Genomic DNA, 17,556 nt, shown 5'->3' on the forward strand with positions numbered 1-17,556 from the left:
ATTTATGAAATGGTCACACGCCGCCTTGTGCGTCAATGGCGGGCGGACCGAGAGAATGGAGGGGCTGAATGAGACCTGACCTGCAGCAACATCCATACATACATGCGCAGCTACGGTGCCTACTCCTGCTGTGCTTGGACCTGGAGCTCTTGGAATATTCTCTTATTAGTGGACGAAGGGGGCCGGAGAGATCGTCATAGGGCCAGAAGGACATGGGTCACACAGGGAAGCGAAAGAAATGCCCACAGGGCAGACCAGTTAAACATCTGCTGAGGGGCTCAACTGAGGGAGATCGGGGGACCCCGAGCGCTAAGAGCGTTCACCGTGCCGCTTGCTGGGGTTTGGTGGTGGCTGTCACAGAGGCTGAGAACAACGTATTGTCCCATTCTTGCGGGGCAGATGCAGGTGAGAATGAGGAAGAAACATGATGTGACTGGATGGGATTGGAGGATCCAAATGTGTTTTATTGATTACCTATTCAGTTGACCATTGCGAGGCAGTGTAAGAAAGTTGAATGCTACGACGTTGTGTTCTCTGCATACTTAGGTACCTTAGTACTAGTTAGGTACGATGAGATTTATGTTTGATGGTAGCCAGTGCTCGTGTTTGGTCAATAGGTAAGTCAGAACCATGAGCCGAAACCCCTGCCGAGAAGAGACATTTGTCTTGAGAAACTTCCTATCGTGGCCCCGAATCATCTGAAATCATCTGAATCTATTCTTGCGGCACTCGTTCGCCTCGTTGGAAGACATATAACGCTTCATCCTTCCCAGGAAAGGATGGCAACGCTATCTTTACTACCATAGTCCAGTCCTCATGCTCCTTCGCCATAAACTCGTCCATGGTGACTCCCTTGAATCCTGTGTAACCGTTCCGATTCTGCGTGCCCACAACTGCGATAGTGTCGCCGCTAAAGGCAGAAACCAGTTTCCGCGTAAATCCTCCCTCAGTGCCGCCACCAACACCTCCACCAACAACAGGATACACAAGCAAGAGAACCATGCCTTCACCGTTCGAATTCTTGCGCAACCACTTCACGCCGTCCGATATGACTGTGTCGTTGACCCAGTTGACTCTCCATTCACTCTGCATGTTATCCACCGCATGCACTGTGAGGCCGTAGCGTCGGAGCATATAGGACCAATAACCATTGCCAGAACCGATGTCGACAATCGGGCGCCCGTCAGACAGAATTTTCAGGATGGCCAGGCTCTCGTGAGTTGGTGTTGCGCAGCCAAAGTGATGCATGAAAATAGGAAGAACATGATGGGACATTGGGACACGTTCTGATGCCAGGCAAGGGCCGCACCATTCAAGAGAGTGACATGACCACATCCAGAAGTCGAGATAGGGATTTGCGCCGGGCGGTTTCTTGCTCTTGGGGATAGTGAGTTTCGTTACAAGCCCAGGGTGCAGATACCGCTTGCTCTCAAGGTTGGCTGCGACTTCACGCCTTATGGAATCCTTCTTAGCATTTGTTCCTAGATTCTTGAGAAACGCAGCAGTAGCTGTTGATGGTCTGAAGATAGAGGTGTATGCCTCAATGTCAGCTTGAGGAGGCGGTTCTCTCTACATGTATGTTAGTTTCACAAATTATTACTCCTCGGACATTGCCCATAGGTAAGTTCTTACAGGTGAGCCATCTTCATTGCGATACCACGCGTGTAAACCGTTGACACCTCCAAGGTTGACTACTGACTGGACTTGGGCAAGTTTCACACTTGCCACAGCATGGTATGTATAGGGATCCGGATCAGGGAGTTGGAAAAGCACTCGACTGGCGTTGAAGAGATCATTTTTCAACAGGTGGTTCAGAGCCTCTCTCTGACGGTCGGCATCCTCAATGAGTTCATCTGGGCTGAAAGATGGGCTTCCAACACAATAAACGAACCTGGATTGGGGCATCTTGAGGGGCAACCTATCGAGAGATCATTCACAACAAAGTGCCTTGGTTCGATATGGATGACGTTATACTGTTGGCATAGAATTGAGTTAGCCATGGGTGGTAGGCATTGTGTGAAGCCTCTCCCAAGGTGGACACAAACTAACTTAGCACCTTGCTAAGCCCACCCTGGCTGCCCTGACACACAATGCAATTGGATATCTACTACGGAGTATTAAATATTATTTCCATTCTATAAGCCGGAAGGCCATCATATGGCGACGTTATCTCTCCGACCATTTGTCGCGGAGCAGTCCTGCACCCCGACCCCGAATAGAAATTCGGTCTGACGTATCATTTATGAGCGGTTTCGCTCATTTGTCGCACTACGTTCGTTGCCCCCGGGCATAGTATAGTAGGTGCGCTGTCGTTGGTTGGGATCCGTTGGTTTGCTTGCTTTTTACCGACCTCGATACCAAAGTTGGTAATGGATCCATGGCTAGCAATGCATTCGGAAACCCCCTCGAAAATTACCAAGTCATGCCCGTTCTTTGTTCTTACTTCTTCGAATTTAGGTACTCAAGTGCCTCGTGCTTGTTTGTGGTGGCTAGAACTTCTATCGCCAGCGTAGTTCACTAGTAGTACAGAGCCAAATGATAGAGTTCTGTACTAAGGGGGCGCCTGGCAGCCTGGCTGGAACAGTCTCTCGCTTTCTAATTCTAGTTGGCATTGCGGTAATCTGCCACCCGACCTCTTGGCACGATCTGTGCCGGCGCCCTGAATTTATTAGTGTGATATAATGGATGGATGGATCGCCGTCGGGGCGGGTGTGGAAAACCTCACTGGCGCTTGGGTTAAGAAATCAACGCTACCGCCTGCCACCTGCCACTGCAGCCCCACAAGCTCAATGTAAGTCAATCGACCCTACCTACCCTACCTACCTTACCTGCCCGCTGCCTTTATCCATTGCCAGGACGCGCCTCTTAAAGTCTCCCTTCTCCATCTACAGATGCTTCTGCGCTTGAATCCATCGTCTTGGATCTATCTTCAATCATCTTGTTGATGTGGCCTTGAAAGCAAAACCCCCGTCTGGTTCAATTACTGTGTTCAAATTTCCAAAGGGAGCCCCCTGTATTCAGATCACCCTGCTCCGTACCAAACTTGCCTTTGCCACCCTAAAACAACCTTGGTTCGTCATCGGAAGACTCCAACACTTTCGACCGCCTCTCCAATTGCTCCCTCCATGGCAAAATTCAGAGAGAATCGTCATTAAACACTCACTGTGTTGCAATTATCATAGCATATATCTCACTTCATTCCAAAGCTGTGCTTTCGCAGTCACAAAGAACACCAAACAGCCTATTGCTCTTTGGTTATATCCGTCTTCCTCCCGGCTCATGTTCTTTCTGGAATAAGATGGACCCAGAACCACAGAGCCAGACACAGGCATTCCCGCCTTCTACCCGAGGAGACACTATGAAACACGATGGCAAGCCAATTGATGCTAAACAATCAGAAGCTAGCGATCAAGCGAATGCCAAAGCAAGCATATCAGTTCTACCCGGAGCCGGCATTACCGAACAGAGAGTTCCTGGCGGCAGCACTGAGCTCCCATTGCAACCAGCAAAACCCTTCGACATCTTCAAAGACGTGTATGGAGTTAGTCGTGCGCCAGGCTCCCCAAGTTCAGATACAGAGAACCAGCATCGACCCATCACGTCTCCTCTTACTCACCCCAATGGTGTCTCCATGTTTCCAGGACTATCAGTTACGGAGCAAGAAGCCATGTCTCGACAAGCTTTTGCACAGGCGGAAGACAACATTGTTGCCGATAGTGACGAATACAGTTCCATAGGTGATGCTGGATCTGATGCCGGATACGGGAGCGACAATATGAGCACTGCAAGTACATCCATCGGGTCGTCTGTCCGGGACTACATGTTTGAGAATGGTCGTCGCTACCATAGCTTCCGGGCTGGTGCCTACAACTTCCCCAACGACGACATAGAACAAGAGAGGGAGGATATGAAACATGCAATGGTGAGACTTCTCTCGGGCCAGAAATTACATTTTGCGCCAATAGACGAAAATCCGCAAAACATACTTGATATTGGAACTGGCACAGGAATCTGGGCAATCGAAAGTAAGGTCAATTCTCTTTTCATTTTCGTCTCAGTAACTAATAGTACAATAGTGGGAGAACAATACCCCAGTGCTCATGTTCTAGGCATCGATTTATCACCCATCCAACCGACATGGTTGCCGCCCAATGTTCACTTCATGGTTGACGATGTTGAGTCTCCTTGGCTTCATCCTCAGAATCATTTTGACTATGTACACTCTCGGCACACAGTTCAAGGCATTAAAGACTGGCCTCAACTTTTTAGTAATGCTCTCCAGTAAGTGTCAACTCTGTCAGAGCCAGATCCTTGGATTGTACTTACACGATCTCAGGCATATCAAGCCTGGAGGCTGGATGGAACTCCAAGAAATTCATCATTATCCCCACCATGCAAGAACAGGAGACGCTGTCCCGCCACACGAGCATCCAGTCGCACAGTATTGGACATACATTAATGAGGGGTTAGCACAGCTTGGTGTAGACTTCCCTGCGGCAGCAGGAGGTAAATTGGCTACGAAAATGCAGGCAGCTGGCTTCGTGAACGTCACGGAACGGATATTCCATGTGCCTCTTGGGACTTGGCCCAAGAATCAAGTGCTTAAGACTGTCGGACTGTACTGGCGCACCATACTGACGGATGGCTTACAAGCAATCGCATTGGGCCCCATGTCAAGGGGCATGGGCTGGAGCCGCGAGCAGATTGAGGTGTTTCTTGTCGATGTGCGAAGGGCGTATAGCGACCACACGTCCCTTTTGTATATGCCTATGCACATTGTCTATGGGCAAAAGCCATACTAAATCGTCGAACAGAATCAGAGTACACAAACGAATCAAAGTCACTTCGCGTTCAAAGAAATTACAAGGACACACCAAGTCGACAGCCCTATTATGGTGCAAGGTATCGTGTGGCCGCTAAGGATGTAAGATGGAATGGAGGCGGACGCTATGCTATCTACCCGATAGAACCGGTCGTGGTCTTGGCTGTCTATGGCCAAGCCTCAATGAGAAAAGAGAGCTAGCACTGGGGTATTTGGCCTCGACATCTGATTAATCAACCTTTGCCATCATCCGGACACATCAATCTGCACGACGACCGGGGTCGAAAAGATTGATCACCCACAGCAAGTGCAGCTTGTTGGACAGATATTCTGGACACAGGAGTTCAGTGAACAACTGGAAATTGCACGTGATTTCTTGATTTTCGTCCAGGGTTCTACATGAAACATGTCTGTCGGTCATGGGTCCTCAGCTGCTGTTGATGCACGAAACACTTCTACATAGGACAGGAGAATTTCCCCACGATGCAGAGGAGCGGGCATTTCCGTTCCAGACGTGCGATTATTAGGGAACAAGACTGCACGACCCAAAAGCTCCGCGAAAGACGCTTGGTGTTTTTGACGGAGGATGACGGCTTGTAGTAGATTTACTTATGCAGCCAAGCTTCGTGCCACCAGTACCAGCAATTGCTAGCTTCCGTGCTAGCTTGTGGAGAAACTAGGAACATATTTTTAATCTAACCAAACCTGTGTTATCGTAACTACGCACCCCAGCAGTTAATGTACTGTAGAGCTCCCAGGCCATGTCTCGACTCGACCTTCAGGGATTAAAACCACAGCTTGCAGGACACACACCAATCATGGCGACTTTAGAACCAAGCGCGGAATTCAGGCTTTACGCACCTCGCCACATGTTCCACTGGTGTTTTGAGGAATGATGGTGGGTGCGGGTGGGTAGATTTGTTCATGCCGCCCATGTCTTGAGCAGAACAGCTCATGTATCCTCGCTACCTTGTTTGTACCCGCATTGGTCATGATCATAGTCCAAGGTCTAGAGTCAAATTGGGGCCATGATGGACAACAATGATGTATAAAACCGCGCATCCCCACGTCCCTTTGCAACAAGGACTAGGGAACACGACCATTTCACTTGTTCAACATGGCTGAATCACACATTTCGTCCCATTCGCAGAGCCCGCAAAGCCTGGACACATCTCTCATGGTGCAGCTAGCTAGGAAGATTACTGAAGAGACGGAAAAGCTCGATGGGTATTTCAAAGCCAATGGTCTTCAGGACTTGGGTTTCGATGTCAATGCCCCGGGAGATCTCCCCAAGCTGCCGGATGATATACAGAGAAGTCGCATTGAGATCTCCTCTGCAACCAGACAGCTCGAGCTTCTTGTTAGAGGACCCAGAGAAACTGTCAGATGGGGCATATGGAGTGTAAGCTTGCCGCCTGTGCATTGGCCCAAGTACTAACACAAAAAGTATCTTGACACCTTGAGCCTCCACATACTGAACAGCTATGGAATTCGTGAGCTCCCCAAACCTGATTTTGTCTTCATATCTAATCCTGAATAGCCAATCTCGTACCTCTGGAGGGATCTATTGCTTTGGCGGAACTCCAAAGCAAGACTGGACTGGACCGCATAAACCTGGCTCGCACTCTTCGTCATGCTATGACAAATAAGATTTTCCAGGAGCCGACACCGGGGTTCATAGCACACACTGCCGCATCAAAGATGCTTGCTCAGGACGCCAGTCTCCAAGCCTGGGTAGGGTTGAATGGAGAGGATTTCCTACCAGCCGGGGCCCATACCTTGGAGGCTCTTCGTGCCGACCCAGAAGCGACCTCACTCACACGGACCGGCTTCAACTATGCATGGGGGACAGCGGATAAAGAGCCGATGTTTGCAACATTCGGCAAAGACCCTCCCAGAGGAAAGCGATTTGCAGAGGCTATGGCAAGCCTGACAGGCGGCGAGGGCTATGAGGTTCGCTACCTCGTCGATAGCTACGACTTTTCCGAAATCAACAACAACAAAGGCACATTGGTGGATGTCGGTGGTTCCCATGGCTTCGTGTGCGTCGATCTAGCCAAGAAATGGGATAAAATGAAATTCGTGGTACAAGATTTAGCAAAGACAATCAGCAGCGCCCCAGAGCCGATATGCGCAGATCAAGAGGTAGCTCAACGCATATCTCTTCAGGTCCATGATTTCTTTACTGAGCAGCCAGTCAAGGATGCCGATGGTGAGATTGACACAATTTACTCCTCGAGTTTCCGCCCTTACTGACACAACCAAGCGTACTACTTCCGTTGGATACTCCATAACTACTCAACCCCATATGCCGTCGAGATCCTCAAAAACCTAGTCCCAGCTCTCAAACCGGGTGCGCGTGTCATCATCAACGATCATTGTCTCCGTGAGCCGGGGGCTGAGAACTACTGGGATGAAAAAGTCATGCGGAGTATGGACCTGTTGATGCTGACCTTGTTGAATGCCCAAGAGCGGACAGAAAAGGAGTTTGAAGAGCTCTTTAGGGCTGCCGACGAGCGCTTCGTGTTCAAAGTAAGTCACCGAAACGCTTCGCCTCTGACTGTCGTGTATACTGATATATCTCTTAAAGGGTGTAAGGAGACCGGAGGGATGTAGGATGAGCATTATCGAGGCAGTTTGGCAGCCTTGAATGGGAACGACGTGTTTGAGAGGCAACAATTTTCGACGAAGGAGATGGCAATAAAGACATTAGTGCACAAGAATGATATAGGTCAAGAAATGCAGAGAGAGACTGCCCGGATACCTGAATGTTTTGGTACTGAATGATAGTCTCGGGAATCCATGAATCGTTAGGTTAGCAGCAGCTGGGAATAGCCTTCATCTAGGCAAATAATGGCACAGTCCTATAACAAAGCGTAATTGGTTTAGTGGTAAAATTCTCCGTTGCCATTCGAGCAGCGTCGGGGAGCCCTGGGTTCGATTCCCAGATTACGCATTGTTTTTCAATCTTTTTTAAAGCTCCTTTTTGTCTCTATTTGAACATGTTTTTGGTTCTTTTTCGTCACGTCGGTTTTGCTTGGAGTGATGTGCTTGTGGTGGTGTTGAGTCAATCACTTCTCAGGTCAGGGGCCAGAGGTTGGTTGCACTTGCCTTACTGAAACACAGTGAAAAGACCCCCTTATGATAATCTCTCAGCATACTAGAAGTTACCAATTGAAAATTCTGATAAAAGTCAAATCAGGGTGCCTAAATGTATCTCAGAGTCACCTAAACTATTGCTCATAATTGCAGGTTTCGTCTTCTCACCTGCTAGCCCTTTACAACAGCAGCATAAGCCACGACTGATTGAACAGAGATTTCTAGAGCTTTGTGCATTATGCAACTATAGTACAAACTGCAAAGGAGTCCCTGATATGTATGCTAAACCCTCAAAATCCAGCCCTGTCTGCTGCTTTCCCATTCTCAAATCACGAAAAGGAAATCCAGAGCCTTCTTGACCCCAGCATATATACACTCAAAATAACCGCTGCCTCTGTCACCAGTCTTACAACATTGCTCATTTATCCTCATCTCCAAAACCGCCTCGTCTGGCGATTTCTCCGGCTAGCTCAGCCACTGACTTGTCACTCAGAACGTCGAAAACCGAGACCTCGACACCACAGTTGGTGACAACCCAGTTTCGGACACCAACGGCAACCAGGGAGTCAACACCGTAGACATTGGGAGGCTTTCCAGTGTCGATTTCCTCAGGAAGCATGTTCATGGCCTTGGCAAGCATGAGAGAAAGACCAGTGGTGACTATTTCTGCAGCTACATCTGTGCTAGAGCAACATGAAAGAAGAGACTTCAAATCAAAGTCGTTTGAATCATCAACCACTCTCAGGTCGGGGTTTGAGGTGTCCACCAGGTTGAGGTAGCTATAGAGAGCAGTTCGAGACCAATATGGGTCAGCTGGTTGATTCTGTCTAATAAGACCGCCAGAGCCAATGCCCATAATGACACGACCAGGCATGGGAGTTTCGGGGAAAATCTCAGCAGTAATCGCGTGCGTGATCATGGTAAGAAAATCTTCGTGACGGATACCATAGAACCCACTGGCTCGAAGAATGTCAAGAATCTCCTCATCGTCCGCAAGCATTCCTGCACCGAGAACAGGGCCGAGATCGATGGACACGGCATGCTTTCCTTCGAGGCGGAGGTTGAGGGCGAGGGCGTCTTCAAAACAGTTACCCGCAGCGTAGTTGGCTTGGCCACGATTACCAATAACTCCCGCAGAGCTGGCAAGGAAGATGAAGAAGGGGTCCTCTGAGATCGCCGAGATCGCTCGAACTAGGTTATCAGACCCGATTGTTTTTGGCCTGATTGCCTCGGTCCAGTCAGAATATGTCATGTTTGAGAAAATCGAATCTTTGATAGTCGCGGCACACTGAAAGACTCCCTTGATAGGTGGCATTTCTTGACATATCTCTTCCTTCATTACCTTCGTGAGCGCTTCGGCATCGCAGATATCAACCATGTATACCCGAGCGTCAATACCCTCATTGCAGAGGTCTTTAAAAAGTCGCTGAGACGCTTCAGAAGAGGTACCGGTCCGTGAGAGAAAGGCAATGTGCCGAGCACCATTTCTAATCAGTAATTCGCAGATACTACGACCAAGGCCGCCCAAACCGCCTGCAAGTATGTAGGTATCAGTACCCGACAAGGCTTGATGCAACGGCTTGATAGTCTTCTTGATAGCCATATCAACCTGAGGCGTGGCATCAGGGCCTCCGGTGACAGAAACGAGCCCAAAAAAGGGATCCTTCTCGATGAGTTCGAATGCTTGCTTGATCCTGTTGATATCGATGTTGGTGATTGGCACAGGAAAAGGCAGGTCATTCCCCAAATCATCAGAGCTACTCTCAACCCGTCTACTGAGCTCCTTGACCAGCTCCCCCACGTAGTCTGCATCATACTTCAACATATTTTGCAAGTCAAAGTTGACGAGCGAAACATCAGAAGATAGAACGTGAACTGGTGGAGGACCTGGCAATCTACAGGAAAACTGCACGACAATCCCCCCTGTAACAAGTCAGTGAATATGCAGCTGCAGGAGAGAAGCTGAACATACCTCGGCGAACGCACTTGAAATTGTCTTCGATGTGTCTCTGTGTAGCGTTGTAGACGAGATCAACCCCGTGTCCCGAACGATTACGGACAACTGTGGTAAAGAGATCTGAGTCAGCGTTGACGATGTTTGCCTTCTTTACGCCGGCTTCTTCCAGAAAAGTTCGTTGTTTTTCTGAATTTGGTCCCATAACGGTCGCAAACACCTCTGCAGAGAGTGCAAAGGCTACTTTAATAGCAGCCATCCCGACCCCGCTGGCTCCAGCATGAATAAGAACTGACTTTCCTCGACCAAGTCTTCCAACCTTATCGAAACAGTGAAAGGCATTAACGAAATGACTGAAGGAAAGACGAGATGACCACTTTGACACAAAACGACTGTCTATGTTCACATTACTTTGAACGGAGCCACTAGTCACAAGACCGCTCACAAGATCACCCGTCATGAATCCAGAAACGTTGCGGCCAATTCGGCCAATGCGGCCACATATTTCAGATCCGACCTCAGATTCCAAGGTTTTCCCCATGGCGGTCTCCAAGTCGATGAAGTCGAGAGGTGCGCTTTCGAATATGACTTCAACTTCCCTAGGCTGAGGAGCATATCTTGTCCCAGCAGCAAATACCAAGCTATCATCTGTGGGGCCGGGTTTTGAGATATGAAGCTTCAGATGACGCGGGTAGCCATGGAATGATACCTGAGTGATCTTGCTAGAAATGCCATTCTCAACAACATCATTCAGCGGCCCAATAGGAACGAGCCGAGGGACGCAAACCACGCCGTTTCTCTCAGCATACTCCAGTTCACGTGGACCAGAGCCCTGATCTGCCACGAATGCTTGAAGGAAGATCTTGTTGATGTTCTGGACAGCCGATGAGGAATTCAGAGGTATGCTCAAACTCAAGTCAAATGTCACAAACGTTTTCAGGGGCTCTTCTGACATGAGTGTGCGTGCAAGAGCAATGACGGGAGCTCCTTTAGGATTCATCGGGTCCATGTGGACACTGCGGGAGATCCAGAGAATTCCCTTGGCCGCCTGATGAATACTATGGAAAGCGTTGAACTCTGTCTCAGTCCAGTTGTAGATGGATGCACCCGCATTGGATCCTACTGAAAAGTCGAGAAGAGAGATGATGATCTTGTTCTTCAGTCTTGAGGGACTGCTTAAGACTTCATTGAGTTGCATGGTTCGCATTTGCACGCTAGCTTGGCGCTCCACGATGAGCTTTTCCGCAAGCCATTGCGTCTCTGAAGGAGGATTGTCGGGCAAAAGGATGACAACATCAGGGACAGATAGCCTATCTTCAGTTGGGTTCTTGCGATTCACCTTAAATTTGATCTCCACTTTCTCGCCATCAAGTTGGTTGTAATCAAGTGAGACAATCTCATCAAGTTCGGGGCTTCCATCCGGCCAGTTTTCCATGATATAGCCGGGACGTTTCAAGTGAGAACTGAGCTTGGCGATGTCGATTTCACTTCGAGAACAAATAAGAATCAGGTCATAGTCAGGGAGAGGCTCTGAACCATCTACAGATCTTTTCTCGATGAAAGGCTCGGCGGCAGTTCCTGCAAAAACGGACGCAATTTCAGAGGTTCTGTCGTCAGGGCTAGTCTCAGCTAAAGTGTAACGAGAAAGCCAAGGTCTTTTCCCTTCGAGGCTTGTCAAAGCACTGACAATCTTCTGTGTGATGTCAGGCGTACCGTTAACTTGGAGGATAGATAGTCCTGGTAGTTTATGTGCGAGCTTTTTGACAAAATCTTCGACATGTTCTGTCTTCGAGCAAGTGATGTCTTCCATCCACGAGACCTGAGTGCATAGAGTGCGGTTATTTGGAAGAAACCCGTCCACTTCTCGGGAAGATCCAGAGATGCCAGTGAAATGGAGACCACGCACTATGACTGATGGCTGTTCCCAGCCAGATTGGGCCATGGCGATATCTGCCCTTGCATCGCGAACACCAGCTCGAGTGGCAGTAGAGTAACCATCAAATTCCTTGTTGATGTCACTGGAAATCGCTGCCGAGACAAAAATACTCTCAATGAAAGATGGTACCATAGGTTCACTCTTGATAGCGAATGGTGTTTGAAATATGGAATCTAGAGTTGCAGGATGAATCAGATGATCATACTCGAACTTTGCAGGCATCTTGGACCGCGTGTCGGGAATGCGTATCTTGGTGACGCACGCGCCTTTGCTCTTGCGTATGTGGATGATATTCTGGAAAAGAGAACCATAATTCATACCCACAATGTCAAGAAGCTCATAGAGTTGTCGAGGTACAACTGGTTCCAGGCAGGACCCTTTGAGCAACTCGAACTCTTCACGATGGTTCTGAAAGGCAGTCTTCCAATGCCCACGCTTATATCGTACCTCGATACGGCCAGTAGCATTCTGTTCCCAAGAAGAGTTCAATTGCTTGGAATAGATACAAAATTCAAAAGCAATACCCTGCGAACTGTGAACAGACGTGCAAGAAACACTCTTGAAGTTCATGGCCATTTCCAGTCCATGTGTTGTGGCTGGGACAATCATAGCTCTTTTGATACGCATGTTGATGATTTCATATCCAAGGACGTTCTCTTGGCCCTTTGTAGCTTGGCAGGCGCCTTGGAGGGCCATGGCGATCATGCCAGCAGCAGGGTAGATGGTTGTCTTTTGTATCTGATGATCTTGGATCCAGGGGTTCTCAGCAATGCGGAGAAACCCCCGCCAACGAGGTTCGAAGGAGATAGCATCAGCTGTGGGAGCACCGATCAAATCTTGACGAGGAAATTCTCTGAATCGTGTTGCTTCACCAAGATGAGACTCGTGCCAATAAGATCTGGTGTGATTCCACGGATAAGGTGGAAGATCAGCTAGAGGCTTAAGGGGTATCTGATAAGAACCTCGAGTGACAACCTTTTCCAAGTTGAATTTACACCCACATGCCCAGAGCTCGGCCATAGTTCCTAGGAGCGACAATGCGCCATGGATCTTTCGGTCAAGAATAGTGCTGTATCTGGGCGGATTCGGAAAGCCAAAGAATGTTATTATATCGAGAACTGGCGAGCGCAGAGTTGAACTGGGACTTAGCTCAACAATGATATCTGCGGACTTGTCGGACGGGAGCTGCAGCATAGTGCTCATAGCTGACATGAACACGACAGGGGACACCAAGTTCAAAGCCCAGTACTTGTTGTCAAGCTCGTGCCCGTTAATTTTCTCTCCAGTGACGGAAGAGAACATTGTAACTGATCGCCGGTGCTGACGTGGATTAATCAATCCTAAAGCTGACTTGTACTCTTTCTCAATCTTAAGCATGTCCGAGGAATGATAGGCCACCTTGACGGGAAGAATGCGACAGAAGATACCTTTCGCAGCAAGTTCCTTGAAGGCACCCTCGATATTTTCCTTCCTGCTAGATAATGTCACGGACCGAGGACCATTCACACAAGCAAGCTCGCAAGGGTACTTCTTCTCATCATAACTTTCGTCGAGATCAACAACGGAAAGGCCAACCACCATCATGGAGCCCTGTGTGCCAGTTTGTTCAATGGTAAGGGACGAAGCAGCGAGTCCGCGATAATAAGCAACCTCCCAAGCCTCTTCCTTGGTGAGAGCGCCCGATGCGTAGGCTGCCGCGATTTCCCCAGAGGAGTGCCCAATGACATAATTAGGAGTGATATGAAATGAATCCAAGAGGTCCACGAGAGCCATCTGAATAGCTGTAGTCGCGGGTTGCGAGATTCTGGAGTCAGATATTCGAGTCTCGGCCTCGTCTTTGAGAATTTCCTCCAGGAGGTCGAATTCACTGGCGAGTTTGTTCTTCATGTATCGAGAACCAGCTTCCAACGCATCGCGGAACGCCTCAAAGGGGAGAAGATCTTTACCCATTTGCGCAAATTGAGCGCCCTGTCCACAGAAAACAAAGCATATATTGGGCTGCTTCTTCTTTAATGTTCTTTTGAACGAGGATTCGTCAATGACCTGAAGTTTGGTGATCAGTTCCTCTCGAGACTTCGCGACCACGGCATGCTTCCATTCAAGGTTGGATCGGCGAGAGCCGAGTGTGTAGGCATAGCTGTGTAAAAATGCTGTGTCTTCTTCCCCCTGTGACTCCAAGTACGGGATGTGTGATTCCATAATGCGCCGCACACCCAATTTGTCGTGGGACGAATAGACAAAAAGTTGAGGCTCGAACACTGCCTTGGTATTGGATGTTCCGCGGCAAGAGGTGATCGCCTCAAAAGAGTTGTGGTTTCCCCGAAGCCCACGCGCTGACAGATAACGAGGGGCCTCATCGATGATAACATGGGCGTTTGTGCCTCCAAAACCGAAGCAGTTGACACTGACACGGCGTAAGCCAGATACAGGCCAGTCGAGCAGTTCGGTTGGTACCTATGACTGTCAGCGATAGTTGGGTGCAGTAAGATGCTGCTACAAACCTTGACCTTCCACTCTTTGAAGTCAATATCAGGATTGGGCTTCTCGAAATTGATATTGGGTGGGATTTTGGCATGTTCTAGAGTCAGAACGCCCTTGATGAGGCCTGCTACACCAGCGGCGCCTTCGAGATGACCAATGTTAGGCTTGATAGAGCCGACGACAATGGGGTTATCAATGTCGCGAACCGTGCAAAGTGACTCTGAAATGGCTTTTAGTTCGCGCCAATCCCCAGCTTTGGTTCCCGTGCCGTGGCACTCAACATAACCTGTTTGACTGAAGTCAATGCCAGCAGACTCGTAGACAGACTTGATGTTGGCGACTTGGGCCTCCTTGCTCGGAAGGGTAATGCCTTCAACTATTAGTATCACTGCTATGACGTAGGATTAGCCACTTTACCTGTTGTATGACCGTCCTGGTTGACTTTTGTTGCTCTAATAACTGCTCGAATGGTATCGTTATCGCGAATGGCATCCGATAAACGCTTCATGACAACAACACCGATACCCTCGCCTCTACCATAACCATTGGCTCGAGAGTCGAAAGTGAAGCATTTGCCATCAGGGCTTAGGAAATTGAGAGCTGTCATAGGCATCATAGTATTGGGCGTAAGAATCATACCAGCCCCAGCGGCAATCGCCTACAAACTCGTTAGCATTCACGCACGAATTGAAATGGTGGGTATTACACCTACAAGTGACGTCTCTTTTGCCCGAAGGCTCTGTGAGGCAAGGTGAACAGAAACAAGACTGCCACTGCAGCCTGTATCAATAGTCATGCTGGGGCCATGTAAGTTGAAGAAGTGCGAGATTCGATTTGCCATTATGGCAATGCCGTTTCCAGTAGCAGCGTACTGAGGTTGCCAATCCGGATCCCGGAGACAGACTTGCTCGTAGTCTAGCAGAAGTAAGAGTCAGCAAGGATTTACAGCAAATGGTGGATATACTTACCTTTGACAAAAAGAACCGACATACACAGCCGCATCGCTGCCATCGATATCTTCTTTGCGGATTCCCGCTAAAGTTCCATCGTCAGTTTCGACCAGAACAGGTATCTTGGTAGACGACTTACCATTCTCAAGTGCCTCGTATGAAGCCTCAAGGAGAATTCGTTGTTGGGGATCGATAGCTTTGGCATCTTCCGCCGAAATCGAGAAGAACTAGAGGAATGGGCAACGTTAACCGAGTAACTATAGCAACTGCGAGTCACAGAGCCAAAACTTACGGAAGCATCAAAAGAAGCAAAATTTCCCTTGATGAAATGAGCTCCTCGGAAAGAAATCTGCCCAAGTCATATAATTCAGCCATGCCATACCGATCAGAAGTATGTTGTTGTTAACTTACACTGCCCTGTCGATCACCACTGGGATGATAGTACCCGTCGATGTTGAGACGGTCCTTGGGGAATTCAGACCACTGAGACTCTCCACGCTCCAGAACTTTCCAAAGTTCTTCTGGGGAAGAGGCATCACCAGGGAATCGCAGACCAATGCCTACAATGGCAATGTCGTCCTCCATGGCCCCCAAAGCACACCTTCAAAAAGCAATGCAAAAAAGGCGGTAGCAAAATATTACTTTTTCCTCTCTTTTCTTCAAAAAGATATCCAGAATGAACCAAGATAGGACGCAGTGGTAGTGGTTTCGTTGGTAGCAAAAGTGGCTCTTGTGAAGAAGAGGAAAGGAAGGAAAGACAGCTCGAGCAGGTCGATTCTGAGATTTCAAGAACAAGGTACCCATGAGAATAACTGGATTCCTAGGTAGTGAATCACTGACTGCCGGTCTGCCAGTGACGGAGGATATCTTGCCAGTGTACCTACGCAATGCCAAGAATCGCACTGGCAGACAGATACTGAGGTCTTATCGGAATTTCACTCGGATTATAATGAAGCAATGACAGAGAGAAAAGAACCTGGGAAGTACTAGGTTCAAAGGATTTTTCTGGCGATAATATTTAGATATTATCTATCCTTGTGTTTGTGGCCAGAATGAAAGAAAGGGGCGGGAGTCCATATTTGACTCTTTCCATGGATCAAACTGTAGCAACCGGGCCTATACCATCGCCTTGTTGAACTATGTTTCAAGAAGTAAATAGGGCCGATGCCGTCATTGATGCTTTACGCCCCATAGCTTCTTAGGTCCGCCCGTGTTATATTCGTTGTGAACCATTTGAAGTGAAGGCATCTTCTTTGCCAAGAGCTGCATGAAGGCTTAGATAAAAACTAACCATATGGATATTCTTTGTGTATGATCCTATGATATTGGGAAAACTGATTGTCAGGTTCCTTGTCGACGGCAGCTTGCTCTGGATGGAGGCTTGCTGCAATATCCCGTCAAGTCTAGAAGGCATCGTACTTCTTTCAATCGGTCTAGAAGCTTTACCGCCCTTTCAGATGAACTTTATACAGCTCTCTGCAAATTTCTACTTGTTTGAAGTGCCATCTTGCCTGTCAAGCTTCGTCGTTCTGATGCTGAACAGGGCATATCAAGAGCAGCATGTGGGGAAGGCACGGATCAGATGCGTAGTCAAGAATTGCCAGAAATAGAATATTCAAGACAAAGAGGCAAATTATACATTACCTTTATCTAGAAGAGTGCAGTGCTACACCTGAAATCTATGAACATTGGAACCAACCTAATGTTCATTGGGTTTCGAAGCTCAGATGTGAAAACAGGAGTAATATCAACAATCGTGAGGGCGGGCAACTTCTACTATGATCTTGGCATACAAACTGCCATGATATGGTTACCAGGGGATGAAACTAATACTTGCTAGCTTTTTGACGACCAAGTAATGGTGCCAGAGGATGATAGCAGGCCACGCTCTGGTCCATCGCTCCAAGAGGAAAGTTGGCTGCGAACATAGCTCGAATAGTCATTTCCTCTTCATCTGGTCTTCAGTTGGTGAGAAGATGATCTCTCACGAAGGTAATTCGCAAGAAATTTAGCTGCATATCTGACAGCATGGCTCTAAAGCACTTCGGATGGACTAAGCTGATGCAAGATGACACACATGTGAAAGGCCGGAAACAGACAGGCAAGATCAATCAACAGGCCAACGAAAATCGATTGGGTGTCCCATTATTACATACGGGAAGCTTACTGTTCCGCAACGGCTACATGAGGCATGCCATGCCATGCACGGAAGACCGACTGGGGAATAGCCGTTGGTAGCCTCCCGCAGCAGGGACCGCACCACGTCAGATGGGAGCGTCCCCATAACGGACGGAAACAACAAGATGATAGGCTA

The 17,556-nt window shown here is 48.4% G+C and overlaps 4 protein-coding genes and 1 non-coding gene across 5 annotated transcripts; 3 read left to right on the top strand and 2 right to left on the bottom strand.

The window, feature by feature from the left end:
- Positions 1–714: 714 nt before the first annotated feature.
- On the bottom strand, positions 715–1,905 carry FPRO_09743 (uncharacterized protein; the record flags this gene model as incomplete). Its single annotated transcript, XM_031233167.1, has 2 exons — positions 715–1,569; positions 1,633–1,905. The coding sequence occupies 2 exons, from the start codon at positions 1,903–1,905 to the stop codon at positions 715–717; spliced, it is 1,128 nt and encodes a 375-aa protein (XP_031083031.1).
- A 1,393-nt stretch (positions 1,906–3,298) lies between these two features.
- On the top strand, positions 3,299–4,802 carry FPRO_09744 (uncharacterized protein; the record flags this gene model as incomplete). The annotated part of the gene is made up of 3 exons (XM_031233168.1): positions 3,299–4,025; positions 4,077–4,281; positions 4,337–4,802. The coding sequence occupies 3 exons, from the start codon at positions 3,299–3,301 to the stop codon at positions 4,800–4,802; spliced, it is 1,398 nt and encodes a 465-aa protein (XP_031083032.1).
- A 1,137-nt stretch (positions 4,803–5,939) lies between these two features.
- On the top strand, positions 5,940–7,472 carry FPRO_09745 (uncharacterized protein; the record flags this gene model as incomplete). Its single annotated transcript, XM_031233169.1, has 5 exons — positions 5,940–6,224; positions 6,270–6,315; positions 6,363–7,034; positions 7,089–7,354; positions 7,413–7,472. The coding sequence occupies 5 exons, from the start codon at positions 5,940–5,942 to the stop codon at positions 7,470–7,472; spliced, it is 1,329 nt and encodes a 442-aa protein (XP_031083033.1).
- A 224-nt stretch (positions 7,473–7,696) lies between these two features.
- On the top strand, positions 7,697–7,778 carry tRNA. Its single transcript is given in 2 exon segments — positions 7,697–7,732; positions 7,744–7,778. It is a non-coding gene; the product is annotated as a tRNA-Gly (tRNA).
- A 561-nt stretch (positions 7,779–8,339) lies between these two features.
- Positions 8,340–15,827, bottom strand: FPRO_09746 (polyketide synthase; the record flags this gene model as incomplete). The annotated part of the gene is made up of 9 exons (XM_031233170.1): positions 8,340–9,844; positions 9,894–14,265; positions 14,313–14,662; positions 14,710–14,950; positions 15,005–15,207; positions 15,277–15,327; positions 15,382–15,469; positions 15,535–15,591; positions 15,654–15,827. 9 exons carry the CDS (start codon positions 15,825–15,827, stop codon positions 8,340–8,342), a joined length of 7,041 nt encoding a protein of 2,346 aa, XP_031083034.1.
- Between the last annotated feature and the right edge of the window lie 1,729 nt (positions 15,828–17,556).

This window comes from Fusarium proliferatum (genome assembly GCF_900067095.1).
Source record: "Fusarium proliferatum ET1 genome assembly, contig: FPRO_scaffold006, whole genome shotgun sequence".
NCBI lineage: Eukaryota > Fungi > Ascomycota > Sordariomycetes > Hypocreales > Nectriaceae > Fusarium > Fusarium proliferatum.